Genomic DNA, 25,285 nt, shown 5'->3' with positions numbered 1-25,285 from the left:
AAAGGAGCTCACCTCTCATGCCAAATCTCAAGAAAACCTTGAATAATAATTATACTTTTATTCGGTGCCTTCATGCCTATGACTCCTGGCAAATAGGGTTGGTCACATGGTATGGAATTAACACCCCCCCACACACACACACACACTTATACACACAGAGCCACAAAATCGCAATCAGAAACTTCCTTTGTTTCTTGTAATCAGAAAGAATTCTGTCTTCCTGTAAGACCTCATCATGCCGTCTACGGTTTGGGGCTATAGTTCTCTTACTATTCTGGGAACTGAACAATCTGGTTCTTTGCTTCAGTCACCTCTGTCATGCTCTTCCTATTATTGAACCTCTTGTTTGGACCTGAAGCTAGCTTTCCTAATCCATTGTTCCATCATATGGCTGCTTACAGCTGCCTTCCCAGCTATAACTTTAATAATGCTCCCATTTGAATGGAAATCATGTCAGCCTCTTTTCTACAAAGCAGTAACTTTTTATTATTATCACTAATACTATTATTATTACTATTATTTATGACAATCACTAGTCCATGTTTATCACTGCAGATTTGCTCTCAGTGAACTAGAATTTTATGTGCATTAAGTCAGTATGCTCTTTATTTCCATGGGGGCAGGGAGGGTGTCTGGCTACATTTAGTTATCAAGAATAAGTCAAGCCAGATGTGATGGAATAGTCCCTTAATCCCACCACTCACTAGAAAGAGGCAGGTGGGTTCTGTAAGTTCAAGGCTAGCTTGGTCTAGAACCAGAGTTACATGGTGAGACTCTATCAAACAAACAAAAAGTTAGTATTTTGAAGGTTACCCATGCTTCGATCTATAGTTTTGATTTTAAAAATAACTTCTACTTAAGTCCTGGGTAGGAGATAATTACCCATTTAAAAACTTAGCTCAGGCTGATGAGATGGCTTAGTGGGTGACAATGGCCGCTGCCAGGCCTAGTGGCTTGAGTTCTGCTCCTGAGACCCACATGGTAGAGGAGAGAACTGCATACATGACTCATCCTCTGGCCTCCACACATGCACCATAGCGTGTATGCATGCCACCTCCTACCTCTCCCTCCCCCCAAAGAAATAAATAAAATAAAAAACTTTACCTCTTTGTGTTTAACTAAGAAATGCCTTGGCTAGTAAGTGAAATTTGAAAAGACTACTGTCCCATATATTGTCTCTGTGAAAGTCCCACTGTAGAAATCAATATATGCTTCGTAAATGTCTTCCGTTGAAAACACCCCTAGTCTGTATACCAGGTAGCTTGGTGACACACATTTTTTTAGAACATTAAATATTGTCTGTGTTTGCTTTGATGAGTGTCTAGAAATAATGCCATAGTTACTAATCGTGGATTTATTTTATTCTATTTTGCAGATTCATAGGACCCAATTATGGGTGTAAGAGGTTTGCAGGGGTTTGTGGGGAGTACGTGCCCACACATATGTACCGTAGTCAATATCCACGAGCTGGCAGAACGTCACCGAAACAAGTACCCTGGATGTACGCCTACCATTGTGGTGGACGCCATGTGCTGTCTCCGATACTGGTACACAGCAGAGTCGTGGGTCTGCGGCGGCCAGTGGAGAGAATACTATTGTGCTTTGAGAAATTTTGTTGCAGCCTTCACCTCTGCCGGCATCAAGTTGATATTCTTCTTTGATGGCATGGTGGAGCCAGGGAAGCGAGATGAGTGGGTAAAGCGTAGACTCAAAAACAACCGGGAGATATCCAAGATTTTTCACTACATCAAGTCGAAAAGAGACCAGCCAGGCAGAAACATGTTCTTCATTCCCTCCGGGCTGGCCATATTCACACGGTTCGCCCTGAAGACACTGGGCCAGGAGACTTTCTGTTCATTACAGGAGGCAGACTACGAGGTGGCTTCTTATGGCCTCGAGCACAACTGTCTGGGGATCCTTGGGGAAGACACTGACTACTTAATTTATGACACTTGCCCCTACTTTTCGATTGGCGATCTCTGCCTAGAGAGTCTCCAGACCATCATGCTCTGCCGAGAGAAGCTCTGTGAGAGCCTGGGCCTCCGTGTGGCAGACCTTCCTCTGCTGGCCTGTCTGCTTGGCAATGACATCACTCCAGAGGGCATGTTTGAAAGCTTTCGGTACAAGTGCTTGTCATCCTATGCTTCTGTGAAAGAGAATGCTGGCAAAAAAGGAAATGTTATCTTAGCTGTCTCAGACTATATCGCCAAAGTTCTTCATTTGTATCAAGGTGAGAAGAAGATAGAAGAGATGCTACCCTTGGGGCCAAACAAAGCTCTTTTTTATAAAGGAGTAACCTCATATCTTTTGCCAGGGCAGAAATCTCCATGGTTAGTTCAAAAACCCAAAGGCATGATAACAGACAAGCAAATGGTGAGTTTAAATCCCGAATCCAAGCAAGAAGTCCCTATGTGTATAGATCCTGAATTCAAGCAAGAAGTTCCTGTGTGTACTAATCCCGAGTCCATGCAAGAAGTTCCCATGTGTATGGATCCTGAGCCCAACCAGGAAGCTTCCATGTGCACAGATCTCGAACCCAAACAAGAAGTTCCCATGTGCACAGACTCCGAATCCAAGCCAGAAGTTTCCCTATATACAAACCCAGAGAGCAAGCAAAAATTACCTTCAGGAATAGACACTGAATTTAACCTAGAAGCACTCATGTGTACACACCCTGAATTTAAACAAGAAGATGTCATGGATATGGAACCTGAAATAAAGCAAGTAACCATGGTTTCCGAGTCTGAGATCTTAAAGGCAAGTGACTGTGCCTCCCCCACCTCCATCCACAATGTTGTGATTGAAAGCGTACCTACTAACGGGTTTGATCGTGAGAAGAGGACTGTAGGAGGATACAGACGAGAAACCTCTTGAGTCTAGTTAGGGAGATTTATGAAACCATTTCATAAGTACATCTGATACTGTCTTGTGAATAGGATGGGAAAGAGCTGTAGGATTCTAAGGAGGGACTGTTGAGGGTTAAGGTGTAAAGAGAAGGCTTCCCCCATGGAGTCAGGCCCTTAGGAGGACAACATTTGCTTTGAATAAGTCAAATGTGGGGTTGTAGGAACCCTACAGATGCAGTGATTAAAATTTGTGTCACTGTGAGGCATATAGGTAAACTATCCAGGCAGGAGCCTAGGGATCAAGGAGAGAAAAACCTGGAAACAATATGGTGCAGCTACACTCTAAAAGCTGTAAATGCTAGGAGCTTGGGCTAACTGTAAGTTAACATTATGTAAGTATCAAAGAGCGCAGTTTCACACTAGACACGGGCTTTATCATTTTCTCAGTCGACTCTTACAACAGCCCTGTGAAATAGGTACTTTTGTAGTCATGCCTAGCTCTGCCATCATGGCTGCACTCACGCTAAGCATATGCTAAACCCTTGAGCCAGATCCACAGTCCTGTTATCTTGGTCATACAGATAAGGTAGATATCCACAGGAGTGGCCAGAAAACAAAACCAAACAACAAAAAAGTCAGAAGTGAAAGAGGGAATTAAAAATTAGAAGTGGGGCTGGAAAGATGGTTCAGTGGTTAAAAGCACTGACTACTCTTCCAGAGGACCCCAGTTCAATTCCCACCACCTGTAGCAGCTCACAAGTCTCTGTAACTCCAGTTCCAGGGGAGAATCTGACACCCTCCCACCTGTGCACATGAAATAAATAATTTTTTTTTAAAAATTAGAAGTAATTTTTTGCTGTTAAATAATATCACTGTGAAATCCATGAACATTTATATTGGAGATTGCATTAAAAGTGTTTCTCATTTTCTTTTCTTTGTTTTTTTTTTTTTTTTTTTTTTTTTGAGACAGGGCCTCTCTATGTAGCTCTGGCTGTCCTGGAACTTACTCCATAGACCAGACTAACTAACCTTGAACTCACAGAGATCTGCCTGCCTCTGCCTCCCAAGTGCTGAGATTAAAAGTGTGCACCACCAACATTCAGGCTGGCTTCTCATTTTCAAGGGAAAGGCACACCAATTGGTTGCTCAGTGCCAAATGGTCTCCCTGAAAACATACATGTAAGTATGGACTCAACAGGCAATATTTAGGAGTATGCACGTATATGCAAATCTATACGCACACAGTGGCAGTTAATGAAAGAACAGGCCTTATACTTGAAAGAGTTGGGAGGGTTGTATGGGAGGCTTTTGAAAGAGGGAAGAGAGAAACATTTTAATTATACCATAATCTCAAAAACAACCTGGTTGTAGGTTTGCTTTGGTTTAAAGAAACTCTAGCAGCTGCGCAGGCATTATGTCATGTGTCTAGTAAGAAGAACAGGTAACTGACTAGGCTTGAGTCAACCATTGCTGTTCATTGATAGTGTAGGGAGTCAGACATTTTAAGTGCTTTCTGTGTACCAGCTCGTTCAAACCTCTCTGTGATCTGGCGGCTTTTTAAATAAAGTGTGTGTTATAAAGAAAGCAACAATATGGTCATTAAGTCTCAGATCTCAATGATGAGTCTGTATAATTAGATCTACATAGGTGCATATAAATTAGGTCCAAAGATTTGATCACCTAAGTCATCCTAGCATGACATTTTAAATGCCTTTTGGTAGACAGTTTAGATTTAAAATTCTGGAGTAATACTGTAGACAGAGCATAACCTTTATTCCCACAATAATGAGATTTGTTCTTTTCAAGGAAAAAAAAAAAAGACCCTACATGAAGATCATTGTAGACCTTTTGATCTAAACTGCTTATTTAGTGAGCAAATATAAATTGTGTCTTCTGGCCTCCTGTGTGATATGAAGAGAACAAATGCGTATGCTGGACCATGGCTTTTGCTAATAATTGAAGCCAGATGCAATGAAACATAAGAAAAAAGGGAGGGAGGGAGGGAGAAAAATTGAGCACATGATACAGCTTCTAATAACAGTCCGCTCGGTAGAAGTAAAGGTTGAGGCTCGTGAGCAGAGTTATCGGATGCAGTTGGGAAGGAGGGGTAGGTTTGTAGAGCAGGTAAGTCATGATTGAGGTGAGCCCAAGAGGGTAATGAAGTGGGATGTTAGAAAGCCGTGGAGTTGGAAGCTCAGTTAGGAGCCCTTTGTAACAGCCCTAATCTAAGGAACTCGGTGAGCGTATGCCTGTTGGGAGAGCTGAGCCCTCCAGCAGACAGAATAATAAGGTACTGCACAGGTAAATATAGAATTGCTAGATTGGAGGACCCAGGAGAAGAGTAATATGAAGTGAAGTTTTGAACTTGTTAGCCCCAAAACAAAACATAAATGCCACTTGATGTCATGTGTTTGAACTACACAGTCCCCTGTCTGCGTATTTTAAACTGATAAGTGGTGTTGACCGTTTCTCTGTAAAACTCAGGAGTTTGGTTTTTTTTTTCCAAGGAGAAATGTGTTGCATTTGAATCCTTGAACAGGTTGCCAGGATGCATCACGTCCACTCAGAAAGCTACCTAGTGTACAACATTATGAGCAGTGGGGAGATAGAGTGCAGCAACACCCTAGAGGATGAGCTGGACCAAGCGCTCCCGAGCCAAGCTTTTATCTACCGCCCAGTCCGGCAGCGCGTCTACGCACTCCTACTCGGGGACTGGAAAGGTGAGGAGGCCAGTTGGTCTGATTCAGCAATGGTTCTCTCTGGAACTGGATTCTGAGACATGAAGGAGAGTGCTTTCTCTCAGGACAAGCAAAAAACCGGTTCTGTTTGTCTGTCAAATCTACTTGAGAACACCATGAAAGGTTAATGCTAGGCTGGTGAGATGGCACAGACTGCTTTTCCGAAGGTCCTGAGTTCAAATCCCAGCAACCACATGGTGGCTCACAACCATCCGTAATGAGATCTGATGTCCTCTTCTGGCGAGTCTGAAGACAGCTACAGTGTACTTATATATAATAATAAATAAATCTTTGGGCCAGAGTGAGCGGCAGTTGGGGGTGGAGATGGGTTGACAGGAGTGAGCAGAGGTCCTAAAATTCAATTCCCAACAACCACATGAAGGCTCACAACCATCAGTTCAGCTACAGTGTGCCCATATACATATACATAAAATAAATTTTTTTAAAAAAATTAATGCCATGAAACATTACCATCTCTGCGAGTTTGAGGCCAGCTCAGTCTGCATAGCAAGTGCCAGGACAGCCAGCACCACAGAGAGAGACCCTGCCTCAACAAGCAAGCTAGGGGATGCCCTGGTCCTCCAAATGAACAAACCTGGATTACTATCAGATTGGAGCATCCCAGAAATAATGGTTTAGAATTAACACTGCTCTTTACTCCTGCCCAATGCCAGCCCCTTCCCAGGTGGTTGAAATCAGTGTCTCTTCTCCCTGCCTGCGTAAAGAGGCCAAACATCGTCTGGAAATATGTACAAGAAACCGGAAATATAAACAGACTTATATATTTAAATAGTCCTAGGAAAAACAAGTGCAGGCTAAATAGGAAAGAGTTTTCACAGTGTAACTGCAGTGCTGGGAGGGAGGTCCCTGAGGAGGGTCCATCCCCAAACTGAGGTTGCTCGTTTAGATACAGACAGCCTTGGGCTGTTCCTCGGGAAAGGTGCTGTGAACGCCTGTTCCCAGGCCCAGTGTGAACACATCTGTGTGATCACCCCGTCTTCCCCCTTTGCTGCCTTCTCTCCCTTGCCATGGTGGTGAAAACATTTAGTAAGAACTGCTGCCAGGTTATGACAGTCCTTCCTGGTCTTAAAAAAAACGTGTTTTAATTTTATATATGAATGTTTTGCTTGCATGTATATCTTTGTGCACGTGTGTACCTAGTGCCTGTGGAGGTCAGAAGAGGGTGTCAGGTTCCCCTGAAAATGGAGCTTTGGGTGTTTGAGAGTGGCCATTTGAGTGCTGGGAATTGAACCCAGGTCCTCTGTAAGAATAAGTCCTTTTAACCACCAACTCATCTCTCCAGCTCATTCCTTCTGGTCTTGAACTCAGTATTTGAAGCCACTTATAAAACTTACATTATTCTTTTAAAAATGAAAGTTGTTCTATGCGTTTGGTGAGTAATTACTGTAAAATTTCAGCTGACCCTGGGTTTTCTGTTTTTGTTGTTTACCCCTTTTCACAAAGCAGTGTGGCCTGGAAAATGCTGCAGCTGCTGTTGGCATGGTTGTGTTCATCCTTGGAGTTAGAGGAAAGTCACAAGGCCAATGGTGTGCAAGGACTTTGTGTTCCACCTGTACTTACTGACCCATTGTCTTCACACAGATGGAGCCAGCACTGGCCCAGTGGTCAAGGAGTGGTTTGTGTACCCCGGTAACTCCCTGAAGCACCCAGACCTAGTTAGGCCTCTGCAGATGACCATTCAAGGTATGTAGAGCTTTACGCTATCCATTTTAGAATGTCAGCTCAAGAAAGAATACATTATATGACTTTCTGTTTGCAGAGTTACACGTTGTTTTAGTTAGAGTTTCATTGCTGTGACGAGAAACCATGACCAAGGCAGCCCCTTCAGTTGTGGCTGGCTTATACTTTCAGAGGTTCAGTCCATTATCATCACGGCAGGAAGTATGGCAGCATCCAGGGAGACATGGAGGAGACAAGAGTTCTACATCTTGATCCAAAGGCAACAGCAGGAGACTGCCTCTGAAGGCAGCCAGGAGAAGGCCCTTTTCCAGACTGGGTAGAGCTTGAGCATAGGGACATAGGTGACATGAAAGCCCACCCTCACAGTGACATACTTTCTTCAACCAGGCCTCCTGATAGTGCCACTTTCCACAGGCCAAGCATCTTCAAGCCACCACACACGTTGGCTGATGTTCCTTTTAATTCCTGTGCCCTGAAAGCCTCCATAGGCAGGGATGCAGAGGATCACCTTAACATCCTTAACAACACTGAGGGTCTCCCTAAGTCCGTGTCCACTCTATTTTTTAAAGACAGAGTCTCTCACTGAACTTGGAACTCACTGATTTGACTAGACCTGCTGACCAGTGAGCTATAGAGACTGCCCAGTCTCCATGTCCCCAGCCCTGGGGTTGCAGATGCATGCCGTTGCCTCTGGCTTTGGGGTGGGGGTGGGGGATTCTGGAGGGCTCATGCCCTCCTGCTCGGGTAGCCATTAAGGCTCTGGCCTAATCGATGGCTTAGGCCATTGATAGAGTCATAATTTGACAATATTGTTGGGAACTTAGGCAGTTGGGCCTCAGGTTGGGGGAGGTGGCTACCTGAGGTATGCCTTTGAAGGCGTTCTCCTCACAGAGCATGTGAATTAGACAGAACCTTTCAGCCATCCTTACCTGTCGTCATCAGGAAAAACTTAAAGATGCTGTGTCGTAGCCTGGAGCGTCTTGTCTCCATGTCAGATGTCAGTTTTCCTTTTCTTCAAAGGTAGCATTCACTGGCTGCCTCATGGTGCTTCACTTTTCAGGGGGCCCCCCGAGACTATACTTTGAGGGGTCATCTCTATAGTTCTCTGAAGGCCTTTCCCTTTTTGCTTTCCCGAAATAAAAAAAGAAATCAGGTGTTTTTAGCAAAGTACAGGGAAATAGAGGACTGCAGGGGAAAAAGTAAAAAAGAGATCCCTTAAAACTTAGGAAGGAGAGTTGGAGGTGATGGGCATGCCTGTGAGCTCAGTCAGTACCCCAGTCTAAGGCCAGCGTGGGCTGCATAATGAGACACGGTCTCAAACGGGAAAATAATATCAAGAGGGGGTTCCAAAAGGAGGGAGCAAACCAAAGGAAGGAAGGAAGGAGGAGGAATTAAATGTTGGCCAACAAGGAGACAGGAAAGGAATCGCATCCCAGCTCACTGTGTTCTAATGTGTCCTCCAAACTCAGGTCCTGGAAGCAGAGCCAGGAACACGATGGTTCAAGACAGGCAGGGGCCTTTGGGAAATGGTGGGTGGTTAAGTGGGATTGTGCCTTTATAAAAAGACACCCCAGGCAGTTTCCTTGTTCTTTCCTCCATGGGGACACACTGTCTGCACCAGGAAACAGGCCCTCAGTGCTTTGCTCTACGGCTTCCAGCTTGAGTGTTGAGAAACTGCTTTGCTGCTATAACCAGCCCAGTGTGTGGTATTTTGTTAAAGCGGCCCAAGTGGGCGAAGGCGTGGGTCTGCTGCTTCCATAGAGCTCACTGACAGTCTTCCCCTCTTGGCCCTTGTGTCTCTATGTGCTCGCATGTGTGTGCACAGCATTCACGTGGCAATACCTTGAGAAAGGTGGCTTTCTGGCAACACAGAAAGGGATTTAGTTTTGTTCTCCAGCTTAAGGACTGTAAGGTTCCTCCACGAGCTGCCTCTCCAGCTTCTCCCCCACGAGCTGCCTCTCCAGCTTCTCCCCACCTCATTTATGGTCTTCGAATCCTGGGTGTTGAGTCTGAGAATAGCCATGCCTGTCTCCAGAACTAGACAACCTGAAATGCTGGCAGTTTCTTCTCGGTGTTGTTTTTGAATCAGAAGTAAGTCTTTATTCCAGAAGCTTAGGGAAGCTGATTGAAGACACTGACATAGCTAGTTGTCTCTGGAACAACTGTTAGTGTCGTTTAGCACTTAGTAAGTAAACAGTGCTTTTTGGCTACCTGGGACATCTGACTTATCATGGGCTTAGTCTGAGAAGCCCACCATAGAGCAAAGGAAGGTAAAGCCATACATTTTGTGGAAAAGGCTCTGTTTTTTGGTTTTGGTTTTGGTTTTTGGTTTTTCGAGACAGAGTTTCTCTGTATAGCCCTGGCTGTCCTGGAACTCACTCTGTAGACCAAGCTGGCCGTGAACTCAGAAATTCGCCTGCCTCTGCCTCCCAAGTGCTGGGAAAGGTTCTGTTTTTAACCCTTTTGCTCCCACTTTCTTGTTTCAGTTCCTCCTGTCCTGAGTAGGTCAGGAGAGATTTCTGTGTCCCAAACACGGGCAAGCACGTGGGAGGTTATCTGTCTCTGCAGATCCCTCGACAAATTGGTGTGGACCATGTATAAAAACAAAGGGAAGCTGTCAAATAAATGTCACAAATGTGTATTACAAGACCAGGGTTGCACCTACACCTTTTATATCCATTGTGACTGTTTCGAATGCACTAGACAGAAACAGGGTACCAAGCAAGCATAAAACTAGACAGCTTAGCTGTGCATAGATGGAAGTCAGTGTTCTAGTGCAATCTGGGCACTTAGATATGAAGACTGTTTAATTATGAGAAGTAGATGGTTGAAATGTACTCAGCTAAGACTCACTTGCATGTGGGTATGGGGTGCTCTTTACTGCCTTTCTTTAACCAGGCTTCACATTTCTTATCCTCTGTGGACATAAGACGGACAGTTCTATATTTGTTTGGAGGGATTTTTGTTTGTTTTATTGGTTTTTTTTTCACCTTAGAAATAAATAAGGAGAAAACCCTTAAAGATAACTACAAATCTCTGACCTTTAATTTGCTTGTTTCTGTTAATTTGCTTATGAGGAGTACGGAGAGGCTGGTTTCTCATCTTCATGTTTGCCCATCTCGTGTTATTCACATATAAGAACTTGTGTTTACAGCTGTGAGAACACAAGCTGGGCATTGCTTTGTGCTTATTTGGGGAACCTCACTGTAGCCCCCTAGATGTGTCTTTCGGGCTTCAGCAGTGGCCTCTGGAACTACATCCTTCCTAAAGCGTATTTACCTGGTTTTTACTGTTCACGCAGACTTTTACCACATTAATAATCAGATTTTGAAGCTGATGTTCTCCCTCTGTGGTCTGGAGACGAGGTGTGTGTTATGGCCTCTGAACTATGGGTATAAACCCCAGCTGCCCTTTTCTTATACATGAAATGTAGGGGTCCCATTGCTTCTACACTGGTTTTTTTTAGCCCAGACTCTAGACGAGAACATGGATGTGAGTATATGAACTGAGAGAGAATGAGTGCCTGAAAGCGTGTGCGCATGCGTGGTTGTGCCCACACGTACACATCCATCGGTGGACAAGAGTGAATATGTACACTTCCCTCGTAAGCAAACTGCTCTCCTGAGCTGATCCCCTTTTTGTTTTGTTAATCATACTCCTTGTTAAAGTACAATTTTTAGTTAAAACTAAAAATCTCCTCTCTTTTGGGGCAGTCTCAGCAACCAGTTAGTTATGATTACAAAGACTTCATCTAGGTGTCCTTCAAAACACGCCCCACCCTGCCCTGGTGAAGATGAAACTAAAGACCTATGGGAGGAAGTTGAGAAAAGCCCTGTGACAAAGCCTTCATATAGCTACACCAGAGGGACCCCATAACCTGGAGGAGACTAAAACCTTTTATCTCCTACATGGACATTTGGCATTTATTGACTAGACAAATTATTGATTACATTTAGAAATTAAATTCTCTGACACTAAGGGATTTGGGGTTATTTCTCCCACCCCACCAAGATGCTGACAGAAAAGAACACCAAGGAAAAGAATGCGGCCCCTGCAGCTGTTGCTATAGAGAAGCAGGGGGCCAAAAGGAGGCCTGCTTTTGAATCCTGTTTGGAAAAAAGCCTGAGAACTTTGGCCTTGGATAAGAGATCTCGCCCCATTGAGCTGCAACGGCAAAGCCTTTAAGTAGCTGAGGTACCTCCTGCAGTTAACAGCCCGCCTCTGGACCGTCCAACACCTACTCACCTTCTCAGGCTCGCCCACAAGTGCAAGCCAAAGACAGCAAGAAAAACAGCAGCAAAATTGTTGTCTCATGCTGAGACAAAAGCTGCTGGCTAAGGGGACAACGCCACTGAGAGACCACCTGTCCTTTGAGTAGGGGGCAGCACTGTTACCACCTTCCTGAAGAACAGGAAGTATGAGCTGGTGGTGGTCGCCTGGGATATAGATCCCATTGCGGTCCTCGTCTTCTGCCTTTACTGGGTAGCAAGACGGTGGTGTCTCCTACTAGATCATCAAGGAGAAAGCCAGCCTGGAGCACTGGACCACCACCATTGCCTTCACACAAGTTAATCAGAAGACAAAGGAGCCCTAGCTAAGCTGCTGGAAGCTATCAGGACTAATTACAGGAGCAGATGTGACAAGATCTGTCTAGAGGCAACAGCCTAGGTCCAAGATCTGTGCCTTGATATGGCAAACTGGAAAAGACACCGGCAAAGAGCTTTTTCCACCAAACTGGTTTAAATGTGCAGTGCTGAGTTTCCTGTTGAACGTAAATACTATAAAAAGTTGTCCTTCCAAAAAGAGGGAGAGGGAAGGAGGGAGGGAGAGGTAGGGTGAATTGCTTTTAAGGTACTGAGTAGATGGCTTGGCAGTTAAGAGAGCCATACAGCTGCTCTTACAGGAGACCTGCCTTGGCTCTCAGCACCTACATGGACGCTCACAACAGTCTGTAGCTTCAGTTCCATAGACGCTGATGGGCTCCTCCATGCAGTCACACAAGCACAGACACATACCTTAAAAATAATAATAATTTTAAAGGAGAGATTTGGTGTATGGTCTTGCGCCCTGGTGGCTCTCTGTAATCTCTTACATTTCCAGGCTTCTCGAGCACCAGTTTCTAATGGCCTGTACGTGGTGAAGGGGTTAAAGGATGCCTGGTGGTGTTCACACTTTACATGGATCAGAATCTCCTGGTATGAGCACAAGACAAAACAAAAACAAAATTGCTAGCTGACTGCCAAGATTTTCTAGGTGTGTAGAGCAGGATGGGCTGAGGACCGTACTTATGCATTACCAGGTTGTACTGCGGTTGCTACTCTTACAAAAAGACCCAGGTCTGAGAGGAGAGAATGAAGCCCCATTCCATGCTTGTGTCTATTCCTTGCTGGTACCCCACCAGTGAGGCCACAGCCAGTGGAAACCAGGAACCACAGAGACAGCCTGTCCACTCATGCTCTGCTGCCTACAATCCTGGTCCCTGTGAGGAGGCTCTACTGCACATCCATACTTGAAGTGGGCACCTCTGTTTGCCAGTGCAGAGAATACCATCTCAGCTTCCCTTGGGGTTGCTGTGTCTGTCCCCCTCCCACCTCTGTGTCCGGTTTGATTTTTCAGCACTCCCACTTCAGCCAGAGTCCTCTTTCACATATGGGATTACAAACCTCCCTTCGTGCTCACCTCCGTTTCATTCCCAGGACTCCACCCTAAAGGCCTGAGACATTTGCCATCCCTGAGTGTCTCTTCGCCCCAGCTGACGCCTCTGTCTTCAGTCTTAGCTCACATCTGTCTTCTTCACAGAACTCTCTTGATAAGACTCTGCGATAGCAGCCATCATTTGGTCAGTTTCCGATGCTCCCCTAGCCCATGTGTGAGCTCGCTAAACGCTCACACTGGGTCTGTCTCATTCCCAGCTTAGTACCCACTGTCAGAAGCATATGTCACGTGGATGGTCTGTAATTGCTTCTGAACATTCTCCACAAATCACATGTTATGACTTAAATCTGAAATTCCCTGCAGGCTCATATTTCCAACAGTTGGTCCTTGGATCGTGGTGCTGTGGTAAAGGCTGTGAGTGCGTTAGGAGGTAGGGTCTGGCTGAAACAGTGGGTCTATAACAGCGGGTCTTCCCTGCTTCGGGTTATGACATGTGTCTACAGCTTGTGGGTGGCAGTGTGAGTAGCTGCAGTGTGAGTAAGCTGCTGCCTCGGGTCACTGTTGTAATGCTGTGAACTCCTCTGAAGCTGTGAGCTTAAATAACCCTTGTCCTTTCAGTTGCTCTGTCATGTAGCTGCTGTGATACTACTGTGTGTGAGCAAAGGGAGCACCAGGTGATCCCACTGTGTCTGGAATCTCAGCAAAGGGAGCACCAGGTGATCCCACTGTGTCTGGACTCTCAGCAAAGGAAGCACCAGGTGATCCCACTGTGTCTGGACTCTCAGCAAAGGGAGCACCAGGTGATCCCACTGTGTCTGGACTCTCAGCAAAGGGAGCACCAGGTGATCCCACTGTCAGTGGACTCTCAGCAAAGGGAGCACCAGGTGATCCCACTGTGTCTGGACTCTCAGCAAAGGAAGCACCAGGTGATCCCACTGTGTCTGGACTCTCAGCAAAGGGAGCACCAGGTGATCCCACTGTGTCTGGACTCTCAGCAAAGGGAGCACCAGGTGATCCCACTGTCAGTGGACTCTCAGCAAAGGGAGCACCAGGTGATCCCACTGTGTCTGGACTCTCAGCAAAGGAAGCACCAGGTGATCCCACTGTGTCTGGAATCTCAGCAAAGGGAGCACCAGGTGATCCCACTGTGTCTGGACTCTCAGCAAAGGGAGCACCAGGTGATCCCACTGTGTCTGGACTCTCAGCAAAGGGAGCACCAGGTGATCCCACTGTGTCTGGACTCTCAGCAAAGGGAGCACCAGGTGATCCCACTGTGTCTGGACTCTCAGCAAAGGGAGCACCAGGTGATCCCACTGTGTCTGGACTCTCAGCAAAGGGAGCACCAGGTGATCCCACTGTGTCTGGACTCTCAGCAAAGGGAGCACCAGGTGATCCCACTGTGTCTGGACTCTCAGCAAAGGAAGCACCAGGTGATCCCACTGTGTCTGGACTCTCAGCAAAGGGAGCACCAGGTGATCCCACTGTGTCTGGACTCTCAGCAAAGGGAGCACCAGGTGATCCCACTGTGTCTGGACTCTCAGCAAAGGGAGCACCAGGTGATCCCACTGTCAGTGGACTCTCAGCAAAGGGAGCACCAGGTGATCCCACTGTGTCTGGACTCTCAGCAAAGGGAGCACCAGGTGATCCCACTGTCAGTGGACTCTCAGCAAAGGGAGCACCAGGTGATCCCACTGTGTCTGGACTCTCAGCAAAGGGAGCACCAGGTGATCCCACTGTCAGTGGACTCTCTGCTCTCCTGCACATGATGTTTGGTTATAAGGGAAGGAAGGGACAGGGTCTTAGCACGTGCTCATTGCTGTCTGCCTACAATTCCAGAAGCCATGTTCTTCCAACAGCGCCCAGGCCGAATGAGCCTGCCTTTCCTCTTGAAACCTCCTCAGAGCCCCTTCCCCAGTTCACCTTTTCTCCATTTGACCTGAAGTAATTTAAATTTCTTTTTCATAACTGAGATTTAACCTGGGGACTTCTGCATGTTAGGCACCTGACTGCCAGAAGGTTAAACACTAGCCCTTAATCTTTGCATTATTAAACTTCAGTTTGCTTGCATAGTCTTTTTGCTGTTTTGAGACAGGCTCTCTCTGTAGCCCTGGCTGTCTTGGACTATCTAGACTGTCCACACTGGCCTTGAACTCACAGAGAGAGATCCACCTCTCTCTGCTACTTCCCAAGTGCTGAGATTCAAAGCGTGCACCACTACACCTGATGGAGAATCTGTTTGCTGCGAGCTCTTCCCAGGCAGCAGTCATTTTTATGGATCTGCTCAGTATAAATGTACCAGTGGTTACACACATCAGTACATAGTGATCAGAAACTTCTGTGACAAGAAGTGAAGAAATTAAGAGTTGACTTGTTCTTATTTTAGTGCTGAGGCTCAAACCTAGGCCCTCTGGATGCTTGGTCAGCACGGTACCGCTGAGGAGCCCCAGGGCACTCTCTTGTCAGCCACTTTCAGTCTTCACCTCCACATCTAAAGCTGTCTCCTGGAGTTGAGTCCCTGAACTCCAGGGACTGAAGGCTGGGAATGAAAATGGTCACCACTCACTCAGCCTGGGAGTCCCTTGCTCACCACTTCTGCCATCTCCAATTCTGGATATATTTCACAAATCGCCGGGTTTCTTTAATATTAAACTCTGACGTATGCAGAAGTATCATTTTCATGAAGAAATGGCCTTTACCGTCTTGAGCAGTGAAGTGAATCTCTCACTCTTTACTTTGGTGCTCTGGTGGGATAGACGATGGTCTCCATGCTGTTTTTCCTCTGTGTTTTAAATACTGTAATGTCTGGGTGGAAAGGTGGAAGGGTTTTGCTTGTTTGTTTTTTAGGAATTTGTAACCTCTGACTTTTATAATTTAAAAGACTCTCTTCTAGGTACTTTAATATTTGAAATAACTATGATAGTAGAAACGTAGCATTTCCCTTATATCAGAGGCTGTTAGCAAGTCTTTTGTTTCTAATGTCTTACAGTAAGTGTGGTTGGCTTTGTGGGCCCTGTGGCTTTCTGTTATTTATTACCTATGTCATCAAATTGGAAGAAGTCACAGATAATGTGTGCACAAGGGTGCAGAGCAAGCTTCCAGTTAGACTAGACGAACATTGAACTAACGTTAGAATTTTATATTTGCTTGTACCAGGAAATAGCAGTTTTCTTTTGATTGCCCTTTCAACCATTTAAAACACAAAACAGTTCTTCGTTCACAAGTGCATAGGCAGCAACCCTTCACACACATTGGGAGCAGTTTCTAACAGGCTCTCAGACACCCACCCTGACCTTGGAGTGTGTGTGTGGGGGGGTCCTTAAGTACCCATGTCTCAGAGGACAGTTCCATAAAGCATTTTCTTTCTCTCAGAGAAAATGGCCTTCTTTCCAAAATTAATAAGAGAAGACGTGTTTGGTAAATGAAATACTTTAGCCTTTTCAGGACAGCAAGTGACTTACTATGTCGCTCTGCTTCTGAGGTGGGAAGAGGTGAGAAGGAGTTTCCTCCGAGTCCCTGGCTTCTGAGAGCATTTGGTTCTGTGCTTTGTTTTCATGGTGAACATGTGAGATGTCTCACCCTGGCTGCTCTGGACTTTCAATCAGTGCCCACAGCTGCCTGGAGAGGTGCTGCCTCAGTTCTTAGGGCCAGCACCTTCATGTTTGTGTAGCGTTGCCACTGTTTGTCACCCGTATTCAGGACGGTTTGTCATCGTCAAGTTAACAGGAAAGTTAACTTTTTTTCAAAAGTTTAGTAATTGTTTCGATGGGCCTGCATAACATAGCAATAGAACACTAAAAATTACCTTTTAGGCCTTTTTGTTTGTTGGTTTTGGAAACGTGCATCTCAGGCTATAGGATCTTTGAATGCACAATCACTGGCACATAGACCTCTCAGATCAGGAGCTTTATATACATCCCAGAGTCTCCACAACTGAGTCTTTTGAACATAAAGGTTTTGAAACCACCCATTTAAGAGGAGTTAGTTAGCGCTAACTAACTGACAGACGGGGTAGGTGGGTGGCCTTTTCCTAGAACATACCATCCTGTTACTAGGTCCTTCCAGGGAAGGTTGTCTTTTCTGAAAAACATTCCTCAGTGTGGTGTGTAGCGTGAGCACAGGTGAAAACCCCATTTCCTACACACACACACACACACACACACACACACACACACACACACACACTAGTTATCAGCCGGGTCTTGAGTGGGTCTGTGCTGGCACTTAAAGTCTGTTTTCTTTGAAACTTAGAAGCTGCGTTCTGCCCTCTGGTTCTGTTAACCCCTGAGTGCCCACGTAAATCAGATAGGGAAGAGATGAACCATTCTTCACTGTACTTCCAAAAGTGTATTACGATCATGCTGTACGGATTTCTTTTTTTTTTAGGAGGAACACCTAGCTTGGAAGTTCTGTGGCTGAGCCAAGAGCCAGCAGCGCAGGCCCGGCGCCTGGACACGTTGCTAGCCTGCTTCAACCTTTCCTCCTCAAGAGAAGAGCTGCAAGCAGTTGAGAGCCCACTGAGAGCGCTGTGCTGCCTCCTGATCTACCTCTTTGTCCAGGTACACGCTAAGCTTACGGTTCTGTATGATATAGAAAGCCCTTTGTCTCTGTCCTTACCTTCCCGGAGTGCTGTGCACACGTGTTTCTATGGCCAGGTCCCGTGGTCTCTTTCCACAGAACACAATTAATCCTTCAAGGTGCTCATGGAGAGGACAAGTCAGGACTTTTCACAGCAAGGGATTAGTGTATCGATAAGTAAGTGGTGTACATATTTGTTCACAGTGTTGACTTTTCTCTCAGAATACTGTGGCAAACCTAGAAGGATAAATCATAAAATATAATTTTATATGGTTGAACTTAAATTGCCTTTTTAAAAATATTTCATTTTAAGTATATGAGTGTTTTGTTCCACCCGTCCCATGTTTGTGTGCACTGCCTATGTGCCTGGTACCCAGGGAGGTCAGAAGAGTGGTTTAGATTCCCTGGAACTGGAGATACGGTTGGTTGTGAGCCACCATGTGGGTGTGTCTGGTTTGAGGAAATCTTGGACATGCATTATAGTTTTTACTTTGATTATTGGTACAGTAAAATCCCTGGCCAAAGCCACATTAGCAAAGAAGTTACTGTGGCCCAGAGTTTGAGGGGACAAATCCATCATGACAGGGAGAACAGCAAGGCCATGGTAGCATGGGCTCAAGGCAGTTGATCCTATTCATGGGTAGAATAATAAATGCTGGTGCTATGCGTATTTTCTTGTTTTTATTCAGCCTGGGACTGTTGCCCACAAAATGGTTCCACCTACATTGGGGTTGGTTCTTCCATTTTGGCTAACCCAGTCTAGAAACTTCCAACAATCATGTCCAGATGTTTGTTTCAATGGTTAATTCTAAATCCCATCAAATTAACAATCATGCTTAGTTAACTGTGAGAAAAGACAAATGAGAGTTGGCTGGTGTCATGCCGGGCGTGGTGGTGCACGCCTTTAATCCCAGCACTTGGGAGGCAGAGGCAGGCAGATTTCTGAGTTTGAGGCCAGCCTGGTCTACAGAGTAAGTTCCAGGACAGCCAGGGCTAAACAGAGAAACCCTGTCTCGAAAAACCAAAAAAAAAAAAAAAATCAGACTCCAAATGCGACTAATTGTGGGTAAAATTACATACCAGTGGACCTCAGTCTAAGCAGAGATGGCAGCTCATGGATTTTATAATCTATATGTGTGCTTGGCCTTGTCATAAGTCCTGTGTCTTCAGGATTTGTCTAATAATGGTGCATCCTTTGAAATAAACATGGAACAGGAGAGTGGCAGGTCTGAATTTCCAGATCTCCATGACTCGTGACCTGTGACTGGTAGCTCGTACCTGAGTCAAGCCCTGTACAGTATCTTTCCAGGGGGTTTTCAGGGTGAGGGGGGGTATAAAGCCCATATTTTTTCTGGTTTATAGGGACCATTTTATCAGACAGAGGCATGCAAGCATTTTATTTCCCAGGTGATCTTGGTTAAATTTTACCAGTGGGTTGTCACTGTTGTTTCCCCCCTGGTTTTTGCTGCCACTATGTACTCCTCCCTCAGAAGAGCTCTTGTGTAAGAGTAGAATTGCATGAGTGATTAGCATATTGTTCCTAGTTGATTACCAGTGCGGTCACTGTGCTGGCCACTTATATGTCAGTTTGACAGAAGCCAGAGTCATTTCGGAAGAAGGAACCTTGATTGAGAAAATCCCCCCATCAAGTTGGTGTGTGGGGAAGCCCATGGTGCATTTTCTTGATTGATGTGGGAGGGGGCGGAGGTCTAGCTCACTGTTGGTGATGCCATTCCTGGGGTGGGGGTGGGGCAGTGATCTTGTATGCTATGTGAAAGCAGGCAGAGCAAGCCATAGGAGCAAGCTAGTAAGCAGCACCCTCCATGGCTTTCACTTCCTGGCTGCCACTGGATGCTTGGCTTCCTTTGATGATGCCCCGAATGCCCCGCCACCACCCCATGCTGCTTCTGGTGACACAGTTTCATCACAGCACTGGACAGCTAACTAGACACGTGGGTTAGTCGCCTTTCTCATTGCTGCGATCAGACACCTGACAGAAGCAGTGCTAAGTGAGGAAGGGTTTATTCTGGTTTGTACAGTTTGAGGATGTGTAGTTCATTATGGTGGGGAAGGCAGGGCAACAGGGAAGTCAGAGACAGCAGGTCACATTGCTGAAGCACCCTCATAGACACACCCACAAGCATGTTTCCAGAGTGATCCAAAGTCCAGTAGAGTTGGCACTGACGACTACTATCATCGTGGCTAAGCGCAGGCAGTGTCAGCATCAGGAGTGTGTGAAGCTGAGTGGGCAGAGACACCATGTCCTTGGGTCTCCTCATCACATAACTTACTTTAAAGGCCGAGTTAATCTCTCGCTGTCTCCATTTGGGTTTTTCCCCCACACTTTGACTTTTTGATTCCACAGAGTGGGGGGGGGGCCCGAGTTATGTTGCTGGGATCCAAGGATAGGCTACATCCAGGATTGTCGAAGTTGGGTGTTCCGCTAGCCGTGGGTACCCCACCTCAGCCTCCGAGCCATCTGTTTTGTACATTTTACACAGAAGTGTTTGCCCCACTTGAGAGCTTTGTGGCCTAGAGTTGTGGATGACGAGAGCAGAGGCTTGCTCTCCCCATCTTCCCATGCCACTGGTTCACTCACTGTGTAGCTGTATGTACACCTGTGCATTTTCGTGTGTGTGTGTGTGTGTGTGTGTGTGTGTGTTTGTGTGTATAAACACACCCATATTTGGCAACTGAGACCCACTTATAAAAAGCGTTGCTTGTTTTCAGTATACTCACGCTGGCCCTTTCCTGTGCTTTTCAGGTGGACACTCTTTCCCTGGAAGATCTGCATGCATTTATCGCTCAGGCCTTGTGCCTCCAAGGAAAATCAACCTCCCAGCTCATGCACTTACAGGTATAGTCACGGTCAGTCACCACAGCCATGGATGTAACCATGAAGAGGGCATGAAAGGCTGAAGAGGGCAGTGGGAAAGAAGTAGGTCTGCACCAAGAGGTGGAGTGAGTCCTCAGGGGTGAGAGGAAGGGCTCCTGCTGCAGACTTCAGCAGGACTGAAGGAGCTCTGGAGAGGCTGCAATGGAGGACAGATAGGATAGTCAAGGTTGCCTCCTGGGCCCCAGATTAGTGCGGGCACTGGGACTCCCTTGTAGAAAGTGGTACTGTGGATCTGTGAATGTCACAGAGGAGTGGAGATGGGCTAGAAGAAAGAATTGAAAGGGAGGGGTGTTGGGAGAAATCTAGGGAGACCCTGGGTCCCCACCAAGGAGCAGAGTTCGTACCTTGATAGTCCGTGTCTTTGTGATCCATTCTATTGCTGACGACCCCCTGGACTTTGATTTCCTATTGTGTTTTTCATTCCATTACCATTCTGGTTTAGGTTTTCTTCAGTATTTATCTCTTATTCTCCTTTCATGTTGTGTATTGGCGTCTTATTCCTTTCTGTTGCCTGTTTGTGTTCTCAGAAAATACTGGAGTCCTCCTCATAATATTTACCATATTTATAATCATTCTCTTCAATCATACATCCAGAGTTTCATCTAAATAACAGTAGTTATGAGTCATTAGTATGCAGTTGATGATTTCTGGAAATGAGTTGCCTTGATTTTTCATGTTCCTTGTGGTCTTGCCCTGGGATTTGCCCATCTGTGATCAGAGTACAGGTTAAGATAAGACGTGTTGGCTGTTTTCTGTGAATTCAGCTTGCCTCTCTTCTCTGAGTGGTCACATTTGCAGTATTTGGAAGAGAGGGGTTGTACTATAGCTATGTTTTCATCTCTTAGACTGTTGTTCTAAGCGCCAGGCTCAGTCTATGCTCTGCCCCTGTGGGTTGGGAACTATACTTCCAGTAGTTACACCACTCCAGTGATGGAGTTGCAGGTAACTACAGAACACACTTGCTAGGTAGGGATTAGTGTAGAAAGTGAATGGACCCTGGCAGTACTATGAATACTAATACTGCTAGGATGGATGCAAAGTAGAAAAGAGCTGGACAGTCACCATGAACCTAGCAGTAAGCTTAGGCCACTCGATGGGAAGCAGAGGAGAGGGGCATGAATAGGCCTGGTGATAGTCAGGGCAAAGGGGGAAGTGGGGTGGATATGTGGGGCTTTGGATTAGTTGTAGACTAAGAAAAAGTAAATATATATACTCAGTGGTTGTAAACCAAGTCAGCCTCTCAGCTTTCAGAGATGTAGAACCAAGTGGAATAAGCATCAGAAGAGAGAAAGGAAGATTTAAAAGAAAAGAACAGGTTAAGAAAGAAGAGTGTAAGAATGTGTAATATGAACAGTAGGGGACAGCATTGGCCTGTTACAGTGCCTCTCCGTGTTATGTAGGGGACAGCTTTGGCCTGTTACAGTGTCTCCCTGTGCTATGTAGGGGACAGAGTTGGCCTGTAACCGTGCCTTCCTGGGCTATGTAGGAGACAGCCTTGGCCTGTTACAGTGCCTCCCTTGCTATGTAGGGGACAGAGTTGGCCTGTTACAGTGTCTCCCTGTGCTATGTAGTGGACAGCATTGACCTGTTACCGTGCCTCCCCATCCTATGTAGGGGCCAGTGTTGGCCTGTTACCATGCATGCCTGTGCTATGTAGATAAGGAATAGCTGTCGTGGGGAAGGAGAGCTGAGTGGTCTGTCATAAAAGAAAATGTGAGCAGAGCCCAAGTGTTGGTTTCTTCTCCTTGGCTGCTCTGCCGCTTTGTCCCCTTGGTTCTGGTCTAGGTTGTGTTCCCTTTGGTTTTAAATGGCCCCATTTTCTCTGCTGTGGGTTTCCAGCTCCCCCTGGTGAATGGAGTTTTCTTAACTGTTTTGTTGGCTGTGGAGAGCTGAGGTAAACTTGGTGCAGCTAAAGTTCCTGCCTTCCCACGGGACGGGGAGCTGTACCCAAAGCACTGTGAGAGTTTGTGTTTAGCTCCCTCAGAAATTTTGCATTTCCTCATTTGGAGTGTTGACAGTGTTCCTGGTAGCAACCACCAGGAACTGCTTATGTGACATTTTTACCACCGCATGTTTGGTAGATTTCCTGGTAGGAGTTTTTCAGCCCAGTTTGCTTACAGGAAATGCTGCTTTGGAAGGAAGGGGTAGGAGTCGCTGTCTGAGTGGCAGCAGCAAATCCATTCATCGTATTCCACGGGTCCCACGGGTCCCCTGGTAGAGAGGCTGGTTGAGGTGTTGATCAAATCTATTTCAGGCTTGGAAAAGTAGCAGATGGAGTGATAAAATATTCATATTCCCTTTAATTCCCAAATTGTAATCAGTGACTGCATCCAACGTGGCTTCTGCTCTGCCGTCTTATCCAGAAGTCCTCTAAAAGGAAAGTCTTGAGGGAATTGCAAAACGAAAACAAAACAGGATGACAGCCCCGCATACAGAATTCAGTCAGTGTCCATGTATTACCAGTGAGCACATAGAAACTGAGCTATGAAGGCAATACCCTCAAAACTGTTTTACTAAGCTGAATTGCCTAGGTACAAGTTAAACGGAAGTGTGATCTGTAGGTCCAGACTTGCCCTGGTGCTAGGTGTGGTGGTGCATGCCTTTAATCCCAGCTCCTGGGACAGAGGCAGGCAGAGGCAGGATCTACATAGCAAGATCCAGGGCAGCCAGGGCTACATAGAGAGCCCTCCCCCAGAGACTGTACCCTTGATAAAAAACACATGAAAGAAGACCTTATGCCTCTGGACGTCTGCTCACTTTACTCATAGAGTTGATGAAAGGAAAATCGGGTATTAATGGGCTTTGAGAATAGTTCGTTAAATTCAGTTCTGCTCATAGTAGACTCTGCAGCCCATGCATGGAAATTTTACACTAGTGAAGAGCCCCATCAGAGCCTACAAAGTATCCCCTAGTGGCTCTGTCTAAGGAATGAGCGTCTCGGAGCCAGACCTCTTTATAAACAGTCTATGGAGCTGGAGCTGAGCCCTTAGGATTAAAGGCTGAGTCTGCCGTGATCCAGGCTCACAATAAGCAACTTTTTATTTAGAGAAACAGGGTCTCACACTGTATCCCCTGCTGGCCTGGAACTCACCACGCAGACCCGGGGAGTCATGAGCTTTGTGACAGTCAGCATGCCTCAGCCTCCTCCATTCTGGAACTACAGCCGTGCACCACTGTACTTCCGATAGTTTTTAAAATAATTGTCAAATTCATTTAAGTGCGGCCTTGTGTATTAAAATGGTTAAAACAATGATCACCTCTCTAACCTTTTTTTCGGTTTTATTAATTCTTAGATATGTCATGGTGTTCAAGGTAGCATTGGTCAGTGTGAGCAAAATAGATGCCCAGAGGGGCTGGCTTACTCGTGCTCCCCTTTCAATGGGGTTTCTTGGACATCTGCAGTGTTGATGCCTGCAGCATGGTCAGCATCACAGATCCAGGGGAATACGCGTGGCTTCCTGTGGGATGTGGAACCTTATGCCGCATAAAGAACAACAACAAAGAAAGTTGAATGTACAGATGGAATTTACAAAGAAAAGAAGTATTTCATGTTAGCAAGAGATTCTCCTTTTTGAGACTTTTTATTTATCTATTTTAATTTTATGTGTATGAGTCTTCTGCCTGCATGTGTGTCTGTGCACCATGCACACCTCTGTACTCTACCTTTAAAAGCCAGATGAGGGCCTTGGACCCCCTATAGCTGAGGTTATAGACAGTTGCCGTGTGGGTGCTGGGAATCAAGCCCAGGTCCTCTGGAAGAGCAGCCACTTAACCACTGAACCATCTCTCCAGAGCTCAGGCAAGACATTCTTAATTTGTCAAAACCTGGGCACCTTTTGAGATTTTACCATGTGGCATTTTATTCTTAATGGTATTCAATTGAAATGAGATGAAGTATGATTTTTAAAAACATAGGGAACTTCTCTTCCTGTGTTTTTCAGGAGAATAAACCTAACAATAGGTGATCTTGTAAGTTTGACTTGGTGGCCACATCTTGTGATAGCCCATATTTTCCTAGAGCAGTGTCTCAGTTTCTTTTCTGTCACTGAGACAAGACAGATGTGTCCTTGATGATCATGGTGGGGAGCACGGCAGCAGGCAGGGAGCACGGCACAAGAGCAGTCGCTAAGGGCTCATATGATCCACAAGGCCAAGGCAGGCAGGCAGCGGTGGGGGGAGACTGGGAATGGTGTGGGCTATTGAAACTTCAAAGCCCACTCCCAATGACACACCTCCTCCTCCAACAAGGCCACGCCTCCTAATCCCTTTCAAACAGTTCTACCAACTGAGGATCAAGCTTTCAAATTTAAAGAGTCTATGGAAACTGGTCCCATTCAAACCACTACAACCAGAATGACTATTCTGGATCTGTGTAACGAGAGAGCCCATGTGAGTACCTGCTGCCCTAGTGGGTGGATGGTGAACAGAGGTGTGTTCGTGGGCGATGGGAGGGGCTCCTGTCATCCTTCTCTGGTGTAGCTTGCTTGTCAGGCCTCTTTCATTCAGAAGCGTCAGGAGGCCAAGCATCCTATTCAGGACTTCGCAGGCATCGACCCTTGAGTTATCTTTTTGTTTCTCACATTTGACTTCTACCTTGAGCTCTCTGTTTTGAGCTATTGGTGCACATCTGTCTCCACAGCTGGATTACATTAACTCCAGAGCTGTGCAGCTGGGATCCCTCCTCGTCCGTGGCCTCACCACGTTGGTACTAGTCAATAGCGCATGTGGCTTCCCCTGGACAACAAGTGAGTTTATGCCCTGGAATGTGTTTGATGGCAAGCTTTTCCATCAGAAGTACCTGCAGTCTGAAAAGGGATATGCCGTGGAAGTTCTTTTGGAACAAAATGTGAGTCCTGGTTCTTGTATATTGGAAC

General features: G+C 46.0%; 1 protein-coding gene across 4 annotated transcripts in view; it reads left to right on the top strand.

The window, feature by feature from the left end:
* Fam120b (family with sequence similarity 120 member B) overlaps positions 1-25,285 on the top strand; it is a 60,226-nt gene that overhangs the window by 25,497 nt on the left and 9,444 nt on the right. For 3 of the 4 annotated variants that reach the window (XM_029471055.2, XM_021186472.3, XM_021186471.3), the window contains exons 2-7: positions 1,376-2,757; positions 5,386-5,566; positions 7,187-7,288; positions 17,324-17,496; positions 20,280-20,372; positions 25,051-25,257. In XM_029471055.2, the coding sequence (XP_029326915.1) occupies positions 1,393-2,757; positions 5,386-5,566; positions 7,187-7,288; positions 17,324-17,496; positions 20,280-20,372; positions 25,051-25,257 (2,121 nt within the window). In that variant the 5' untranslated portion in view covers positions 1,376-1,392. Of the gene's footprint in view, positions 1-1,375; positions 2,758-2,870; positions 4,026-5,385; positions 5,567-7,186; positions 7,289-17,323; positions 17,497-20,279; positions 20,373-25,050; positions 25,258-25,285 lie in introns of those variants that run through there. The other variant, XM_029471056.2, reaches the window with a different exon arrangement.

This window comes from Mus caroli, unplaced genomic scaffold (assembly GCF_978045245.1).
Source record: "Mus caroli unplaced genomic scaffold, Mus_caroli_1 scaffold_18, whole genome shotgun sequence".
NCBI classification, from domain to species: Eukaryota; Metazoa; Chordata; class Mammalia; order Rodentia; family Muridae; genus Mus; species Mus caroli.
This window is presented reverse-complemented; position numbering and strand designations above follow the sequence as displayed.